This window comes from Choristoneura fumiferana, chromosome 10 (genome assembly GCF_025370935.1).
Source record: "Choristoneura fumiferana chromosome 10, NRCan_CFum_1, whole genome shotgun sequence".
NCBI lineage: Eukaryota > Metazoa > Arthropoda > Insecta > Lepidoptera > Tortricidae > Choristoneura > Choristoneura fumiferana.
The window spans coordinates 19,735,685-19,745,911 of record NC_133481.1 but is presented as its reverse complement, the minus strand read 5'-3'; the positions used below and the strand labels follow the sequence as shown (position 1 = coordinate 19,745,911).

The following is a 10,227-nucleotide window of genomic DNA, read 5'->3' as shown; positions in this document are numbered from 1 at the left end:
GTAAAATGTTGCTAGAATAAAATTTGACGTGTCTTATTTTTTTTTTAAAGTTCATCCTTTCAGCTATATGCAAAACGAACTAAGCCCATACAGCAGCAAATTTTCTAAACTAAAAAATTAGAAAGTCATCTCATCAGTCATTTTAGTCTGTCCTATTTATACCTTTAGCTTCTCATGCTTACTGTAAAGCATTAAAGTACCTAGGCGTAATATGGCTTTTCACATGAATTATTTTTGCTGCACTATATTATCACATCACGTTCATTTGTTGTAAAATAATCTACTATTTTTTACGTGAAAATTGTTTTTTGAATCGCACTATATCTGCAGAGATATACTAAGGAATTAGCCTGGAATTAGCACTCATTTAGCTGTGTAACTATGTCATCGTCATAAAAATACTTTTTCTCAAAAATAATTTAAATTGAATTTCAAGTAAAATCCGCAAGAATGATAATATTAGCAAACATGACTGACATACATAATAGGCACATAGATGTCAATGACATACTTTAACATTGTTATTAGAAATATAATAATTGGGTATTCAATACTAATTTGATAATAAAATAATGTATATCGGTTTTTAGTTGCTAGTTATATAATTTTTTTAATGTTAGTTAATGATTGTTTCCTTCCTAGTGGTTTCTTATAGGAAATGAATTCCTAGCCTAGCCCTAGCCGAGTCACTGACGTAAATTGAAGGTCATTCAATCCATTCAACAATTCGCTCACCGTCACTCACCGGCAAATCAATCGATTCAGCCTGACTGAATCATTCAGGTGTCAAATTAACTTCAATAAAAAATACATACACCGCCAATGTTTCCCACGACCTCCTTAATTATTCGAGGCATTTCTGCATTTACCTCGCGAACGGCACGAGCGCTGCACACGTCCCAGTTAGCCATGGCTCCTATTAAGGTTGTATATTTAATTTATTTGTGTATTATGTAACTTCAGGCTTATTAATTACGTGTTACTTTTAGGTTGGTGATAATCTGCCGGCAGCGGATCTGTTCGAGGATTCGCCAGCGAATAAAGTAAATATTTGCGAGTTGACGGCGGGAAAAAAAGTGGTTTTGTTCGCCGTTCCCGGAGCTTTCACACCTGGTTGCTCGAAGACCCATCTGCCTGGATACGTCCAGAATGCGGATAAAATGAAGTCTGAAGGTGTCGACGAGATCGTGTGTATCTCCGTGAATGATCCCTACGTGATGGCTGCCTGGGGCGCCCAGCACAATACCAAAGGAAAGGTAAGAGATTATATTTTTCAAAAATTCTACCTACAAAAAAAAGAAAAAAAAATACCTTGATTTACAGAGCCTATTAAGTCACTATTTAAATTTTGAAGACTTAACTTAGTAGAAGGAAGTTGCACAACAATGTGAAGTATTACCAATCAAATTGTTTTTTTTTGTTGCTGTTTACTAATAATAGTGCACAACTGGAATTTAAACTGTTTTTTATAAATATTTATTTGGTTCAGGTGCTACTTTGCTTTCAGTTTATAAAACAGGATGTTAGGATGTTATTTTAAACTCCTTTTTTTTTAACGGAAATAATTTTCTAAAAGTATCTACATCATAAATGTGGAAGTGTGTGTTTAGTTCTTGCTCATGCTAAGCGGTAGGACTTTCGGGAATTCTCATGAGAATTTAGTAAAATCCTGGAGTTTAAATGCAAGATTTCACATGAACAAATAAAACAACTCTTCAGCTTTATAATATTGTCATAAATTAAAATTAATTATTATAATTACAATATTACTTTACATTTATTACAATAATCACTTAAAAATATACATCAGAACATTACAAACCGCATTAAAAAAAAACAGTTATGGTGTGTCACATCTAGACCAATGATACAATAATGATACAGTTTGGTTTTGCTTTGTATAAAGTCCGTTTGTTTATGCCGTATGATGATGGGATGTGGTGTTTCTGCTTCATGGTTGCATCAAAAGTAACAATACGAGTAACAATACGATAGTAAACGAGTAATGGTTAATAAAGTAACAAATACATACGGGTACCAAGACTTTTACAGCCCTAATATTGTGTCAAATCTGCAGGGCTACTACGAAACTCGAAACTCGTTGAAGTTCGTGTCGTGCGGTCCCTCTGACACATACATATACTATTTAATACGAGAGCAAGAGGGGCGGTACGATACGAACTTCGAGTTTCGAGTTTCGTAGTAGCCCTGCAGGACTGAATGCCCGTGGGCAGCAGCATGGTGAGGGCTCTCTGTTCATTGCTTGTGCTGCGAGGTAATCACTGTGCATAAAGCGTCAGTGAACTGCGAAAACGCTTGCTGCCCGTTGATGAACTGTTCCTCTCACTCTCTTATTAAGTTTAGATAAAATCGTAAGTGGGATATTACAATAAATGTCAAGTTTCTAGTACTCATCTAGTCTTGACTTGACATCCAGTCTGCAGCCTAAAAGAATGTCTCAAGCTTGCACAAACATCATAGTATAATGCAATAGGAATTATCACCAACTATAATGAGATAAGCGCTATAAGTCAAAGGTTATCACTGTCTGGTTTTGTTTAAATTTCAATGGTCCATTTGTTGTTGGAATGTGCTCGGAACTCAGACTTGAGGAGAAGGGTACTTGGCGGTTTGGGCCCCATGCACAATGGCCAGGTCAATTGTAGGCTCTCAGAGCCAACATCTGACAGAGCCATTTGCATTTACCAATTTTTTTATATATCCCTTGCATATGAGGCTGACATGATCAGCTGGAGTGTTCAAAGCCTCAAAAAAAAAGAGAAATAAAAATATTTTTCAATTGTACTTAATTTAAATTTATAATTTGATCTCACTAACTAAGCATTCTTTTTCCAAACTTTAATACAAGCTTTTTAAAATGTTACAAATAGGCATACACCCACTTCCAGTAGCACAATATTATAAGGCAGGTTCAACATGCTGCACGCTGTTTCTGCAACTTTGTTATAACATACCACCTAATGAATACACATTCGTAATACATTCTATTAATATAGTTCTTGTTGCTTTTGTTACTAAAATTCTATGAAGGAAAAAGTTGGCTGAGAATAAATACATTTCATTTTATTTTTACAATAGATGGGTGTAGCTCACAAGCGTTTTGCCTGCTCGTTCCAGTGTGTTATCAATATTGATGCATACAAACGATGGCCCGTTTCTACTAATATAAGGATGAATACTTCACTTCAAAGAGAAACTACTTGTATCAGAAGTTGACGCAAATAGTTATTGTATGCATCAATATTCATAACACACTGGAACGGGCGGGCAAAACGCTCGTGAGCCAGACCCAGATATGTAATTTAATATGGATAAAGCGAAGGTTAATAATGAAGAGAATCCTTTCCGAAAAATTAACTTGTGTTTTTTTTTTATATGACTCTTCTGTCCATTGGAGCAGAATTCTCATCCAACCCCTATAGTGTGGGTATCGTTGGATAGGTCTTTTAAAACCATTAGGGGATTGCTAAAACGATTTTTCGATTCAGTGATTTGTTTGCGAAATATTCAACTTTAAAGTGCAAATTTTCATTAAAATCGAGCGTCTAAACTGGTGGGTGGAAAAATTTGAAAAATCAGGATGGTAGTAAGTATATCTAACTTTCAAGGAAAACTATAACGGCTAAGTTTGCTTGAGAATTATTAGTAGTTTATGAGTAAATAGCAGCCTAAGGTATAAAATATACCTAAACTTGGAAGATTCCGTATAAAATACGAAATCCTTAGAAAAATATTATTTATTTTTTCCGTAAAGGCTACGGAACCCTATTTTGGGCGTGTCCGACACGCTCTTGGCCGTTTTTTTTTATTTAACTGACTTCATAAATACAATAATTATCCTTATTATTTTCCTTACTATTACTGCAGTGGTATTTGTCCATTATTTGTCTATTCATTGATTAATTGGGTCACTTTGCGTCATATTATCATCCTTACCAATGCATTGGTATGTTGATTAGTTACAAATCAGGGCCACACTATTGATCTATGATAATGATAAATGATAATATTATAAACAAGCTCTACGATATAATTTGCCAATATTATTTGAGCTGCTTCTTATAATATTCTTCTTCAAATAAAAACTGCTGTCTCACAAACAAGTGAATATGACGGGATTTTCCCTGCTGTGCTGTCCCATACAATAAATGAAACGTCAGGTCAAAGCTAGTCATTTGGTTATGACGCGACCATCACTCAGTACTTAGTGTAAATTATTGTTTCCTTAACTTCTTGCGGGTAACAAAAACACTAAATAAAATCCACAATGAAGTTGTTCAAGGAAAATTGGCGTCTCATGTAGCTAGGAATATTTAAAACTGTTCAAAACTGTTATTATAGATATATATAACGCTTCAATACCAGCCCCTGCTTTTTTTTTAATAAAATCAATACCCTTGCCTTGCCGACACGTTTCCCAACTCCCACTGCCTAATGAATAGTTAATTTTTAAATACTGGAGGTATGTTGTTCGTTTTAGACCGGTTACACACCGACTTTTAGCAACAACAGCAATACAAACGCCATACAGTATTGATACAATGGCTAATCGTATACATTTATACTTTATACATATACACGCGCGAACTACAGTCCAATTTAGACCTGCAAGAAAAAACGTACAAGTTCTCTTACATTGCGTGCGGCGCTCGATTGACCACCTCAAATTCGTTTGCTTGATAAATACAAAATTGTTTGTTCTCGAGTCTTGGGTGTTTAATAAGTAAGTATTTAAAAGTATGTATCTACCTTGTCTTACAGTCAAGGAAACTGAATCACGCACCAAGGTGGAACCTTTTCATAATCAATTTTACTATGATTTCTTTGGAAAATGTATGGGATGTCAACATGACATTAGTAGCACAAAGGTTCCACCCTACCCTGGTACGTGATTCAGATTCCTTCACCGTACCCAGGCAGGGTAGGCAGTTGGTAATGCGCCACCCCCCACAGTGGGGTAGCCAGCGCTAGTGCTGCCTACCCTGCTAGTAGTCATACCACAAAACAGAAAGGTACAGAAATCAATCTACATACAGTGTGCTCGAGCACCGCACACATGGACACTGCAGGGCTACTACGAAACTCGAAACTCGAAGTTCGTGTCGTGCGGTCCCGATATTTTATCCGCGATATTTTCTGTGAGAAATTTGTAATAATGACATTAACATTAAAATATTTTAGTTATTCTTAATTTATATTTCACAACTAGATGTGAGTGCCTTTACCACAATAGTTTTTTGTCTATAAGCCATAGTTGACAACCCTAGAGCGACCGCCGAGCATAGGTATGAAAAGTGAAGTAGGTACATGAGATTTACTTCATACGTACGTATGCATTACGTACATACATTTACGTACATTTCTGTTTTGTGGTCATACCATAACATAAATTTTGCTTACTTTGCGATTAGAACAATCGGTGACATGTTTTATTAATTTACCGGGCCCAACTGGGGCAAGCTACACCATAGATGCTATAGCATAGCACGTATAGTGCGTTTAGTGGCGCGTATAGTATAGTGTCTCCGACGCAATACAGTCGCGCGTTTGTCGCTGCTCTGCCAAAAGTCGCCGCGTGTAACTTACCTTACGACCTTCGTACCTCTTGACAATTCCTTCATTAGCATGCTAACTGTACTTTCCGAGTCGCACGGCAACATTATTGTTTGCTTATCTTTGTTATTTCGAGCGTTGGCCTTGCTGTGTACAGTTGCACTTAATTAAACCAAATGACATTCTCAAACTTAAATGGTCGTTGCTTGAGTAACGGAAGTACCGTTTTAATGTAATTCACGTCGTACATTGTCGTGTCATTGGATAAAATATGTTTTTTTACGGAGTAGCTACTTTTATTATTTCTTTTTATCCGATACATGAACAAAATTTTATGTAAACCAGCAGGATTTTGATTTTGTAAGTACCTACCTGGCGGAAGTATGTATTTCGTATATTTTTCTATGGATTTCGAATTTTGTATGGAATATTCCAAGTTTAGGTAATATTTTATACCTTAGGCTGCTATTTACTCTTAAACTACTAATAATTCTCATGAAAACTTAACCATTATAGTTTGCCTTGTAAGGTTGATATTATATTTACTACCATCCTGATTTTTTTCAAATTTTTCCACCCACCGGTTTAGATTTTAGAGCGGACGACGCTCGATTTTAATGAAAATTTGCACTTTAAAGTTGAATATTTTGAAAACACATCACTGAATCGAAAAACCATTTTAGCAACCCCTAATGGTTTTAAAAGATACCCCACACTATAAGGTTGGATGAGGAAAAAAATCACCCCCGCTTTACGTCTATGGGAGGTAGTTACTCTAAAAAAAAATTTTCTTAATTTTGAATGTACCATTTTGTCGGCATAGTTACATATACAGGGTGGCCCATTTATATCGGTCAGTATGGGAAAGTCAGAAACTATACGACATACGAAAATTTCTTCTTAGGAACCATGACATCGATTTTAATAACAAGAAAAACTGCACTGTTCGAAGTTTTTTTTTTTTTTTCAAACAACCGGGTTCGATTCCGAGCTGAGTACAGGTTTTTTTTAAATGCATGAATGCAGTTTTTCTTGTTATTAAAATCGATGTCATGGTTCCTAAGAAGAAATTTTCGTATGTCGTATAGTTTCAGACTTTCCCATGCTGACCGATATAAATGGGCCACCCTGTATATTCGTGCAAAATTACAACTTTCTAGCATTGATAATCCCTGAGCCAAGTCGCGGACGGACACACAGACAGACAGACAGAAATGGCGAAACTATAAGGGTTCCATTTTCGCTACGGAACCCTAAAATTAGGTCCCCTGTTCCAAAGTAGATATTGTTATTGATTAAACGGCTATTTTAGTCACAGCTAACATTGGCTATTGATTTCTGGATTATGACAAAAACAACCTTTGGCTGGTATTGGGCACAAACTACCTCCAAGGTAGCTCATAAAAAAAGCTATGCTAAGCTATGTCTTATCAACCAATTTATGCACTACTGGCAATTGATTTCGTCAATATTTAGACTTGAGTTTCTATCTTATTGGAGCGAGTTACCATAAAGTTACGGTTGATAATCTGTTGATGCCAGTTTTATTATGTTAGTCGATGGATGGTATAGATAACGCTCTAACTGATAAAACTGATTTGATTTTCGATATCAAGGAAATATGTAATCTTTTGCAAATGCTATGATAAATTTTAATTAGTGAATTTGATTGAATGTTTGACGTTTGGAAGTAAAGGTATCACAATGAAGGCCTTAGTACAGTCGAGTTCATAAACTTGTGCGCAAAAATTTGATCAAAAATATTTGAACTGACACGCTTCTACGCCGTTAACAATAGAGTCGTGTCCAGTCAGATATTTTTGATCAAATTTTTGCTCACAAGTTCATGAATCCGACTATACCTACCACATGCTCTAGCTTGCGCATTGTTGTTTGCAAGTAGTTGTATCATATTTTTACGAAATTACGCCTACGCCTGCTTACCAGGGCCAATCAACTTTTTTACCCACACTAATCTGTACACGACATTTTTCAATCAATTGCAGATTTTTGTAAGTAAACATGTTTTTTCTGTAATTTAATAGATGGTGTACATGGATACATGCCATCCTACGTAAGTTCAACCTATTAAACCGTGTAATATCTTGTTGGAAGTACGATTTGTTGGTAACGCCAGAGACAATTTTGGTAACGGAGGAAACGCCCAGTGTGGGTAAAATAGTTGATTGGCCCACCAGCTACTTGCATAAAAATATATAAGCTACAGGCACATGTGTGCATCGCAGACCTGAGAGTGGTATGCTGCTGGTATGTGGATTTGCAGATGAAAGAAATAAGTATTAAAAAGTTACATAGGAATGTGTTGCCATGCTGGCGTTTCATTCCAAAAAGGTGACAGTTGCTGAGAAAGTAGCGCCCTCATTTAATTTTTTACTCTTTCTTTCAAAAATATTGCGAAATGAAGTTACCTATTAATTTTTCTGTATTTGTTTATTCGTTAAGTTCTTGAACTGCGTCATGGTAAAACACAGACCAGACAGCCAAGGACATTGTGCATTGTACTGTACTGCCCATGTCGCATTCCAAACAACAAAGTTATTCAATTGACACATTACAAAATAAAATAAGAAGTTAAGGGAAAAATAAAATAATATACGCATCGAGAGAGACATAATAAACGGGACATTGTTCTGGTAGAACAAAATGGTATATATCCCACAATAATAATATAATGTTTTTAAAGGAGGATTGGGCACTGGGCTAGGAACCAATAACGACAAGCCTTATATCATTGGAAAGGTTTTTTTTTATATTCTACAACTTTTTTACGGCGGCCAATCTCGAATCCCTGTGTAGAAAAATATGAAAACTCAACGCAAAACAAAATCATGATTCAAAATCATCAACATACGGGAAAATAAACCAAAAGAATTTCTTTGCTCATCCGCGACCTTGCGATAGCTAAGCTTGTGCAAAATATGCGTGTTAAGTTAATGAGCAGGTAAATTAAGTTTCATTTCCTGCTACGGCTTGGATCTAATTTCAGCAATGGTAGTTAATAAAACATGCTTTTACATACAGTAAATAAATAAAAATCAAGTAGTTTTATAGGACGGTTAAATTTATTAATAATTTGTGGGTAGTTTTGTTTTGTTTGATAAAATATATGTGGGTACTTGGGGAGTTACAGTGACAAATGAAAACGGTGGTTGTGGTTTGTTAGTCTAACAACTGGTAGCATTTTGTACGGTTGTGTACCTCTGAAGATGAGCTCTGGTTGAGTTCGAAACTCGTCAGTGTGGTGATGGATGAGTTTGTGTGATTTGTGTGTGTTCTCACAGTGTGGAGGTGGAGGAACTGCATAAACACGCATATTTTGCGTAAGCTTAGCTATCGTAAGGTCGTGGGTGAGCAAGGAAATTCTTTTAGTTCATTGATATGGACCTCCGCAAAGTAACGCCTGATTCAATAAATTAAAATACAGGAACTTACTTAGTATCGAAAAAACCTACTTTTATGCAGTGGTAACTTTTTTTAGACAAAGATTTGGGACTACCTGTCATACTAAAAGTTTTAGAAGTTAAAATAAGCTCTCCAGTGACATATCGCTTGTCCTTATTGGTCATTAGGCCAATTATGCCACCCTCCTTTATTTGGCATATTTTAGCAGGTGGTTGAGTTAGTTTGACTGAAGACCCTGTATTATTCAGGATTTTAGTCGTGGTTGACCAATGTTCAGTAATGTACTGCGGAAAACCCTTTACAGAGGTGAGTCTTCTGTTTAATGCTTAGACAAATTAATTCAACCATCTGTTATAATTATTCCCGAATAAGAAAGAAGAAAGAAAAGTTTATGTTGGCTCCAAAAAGTACCACCTAAAACTAAGACTAGAACTAGCACTAAAACTATGTTACTAGGTGACACGGCAGGATACCAAAAAGGGTCTCCACTCAGCATGTGTTGCCGCACATTATGTGCAGTAACGCTGGTTTTCTGTGGAGCCCAAACGTTAAATAAACATGTATGCATGAGCCAGTTCCTTTGCCCAGTCAGACGGAGAAAAAAAAATTAAATAAAAAGAAATTAAGAAATTAAAACCATAGACAAAGGGAGAAGTGACGTGGCTCAGTGTAAAAGATAATAATACTTATACTGCTGTCGTGGCAATAAATAGTAATTTTTAACATTTTCTTTGCGATGCGATTCCTCCGACAAAAGGAACTGGCTGGCAAAGATTATAATTTACACCTTTTACATATTGATCAACACGGACCAGTACCAACCATATCAATTACAAACAGACAAATTGAAGAAATGAAAGTGAATAAGTATAAAACTACTCGTAAAAAACAGACCACAGATAATTTAAAACACCTGGAAGTCTTACTACAAGGGTATTTTATAACCTGTTTCCTTTTCGCTTTCAGATTCGCATGCTCGCCGACCCCAGCGGGCAACTTCGTCAAGGCCCTGGACCTCGGCACAACTCTGCCCCCCTCGGCGGGTTCCGCTCCAAGCGATTTTCTATGGTTATCAACGACAGCAAAGTCGAACAGTTGAACGTAGAACCGGACGGCACTGGCCTGTCGTGCTCGCTCGCTGACAAACTCAAAGTTAAGAACTAACTGGCTGGAATTAAACTTCTATGACCGTTAAAACAAAAGCTTATTAGTGAATTGTCAATTATTGTG

The 10,227-nt window shown here is 36.2% G+C and overlaps 1 protein-coding gene across 1 annotated transcript; it reads left to right on the top strand.

Annotated features, from left to right (window-relative positions):
• The first annotated feature begins 734 nt into the window (after positions 1-734).
• Positions 735-10,227, top strand: LOC141432270 (peroxiredoxin-5, mitochondrial-like). The gene is given in 5 exon segments (XM_074093816.1): positions 735-924; positions 990-1,256; positions 9,964-9,987; positions 9,989-10,031; positions 10,034-10,227. Coding segments are annotated over 5 exon segments (564 nt in total). The 5' UTR covers positions 735-822; the 3' UTR covers positions 10,162-10,227.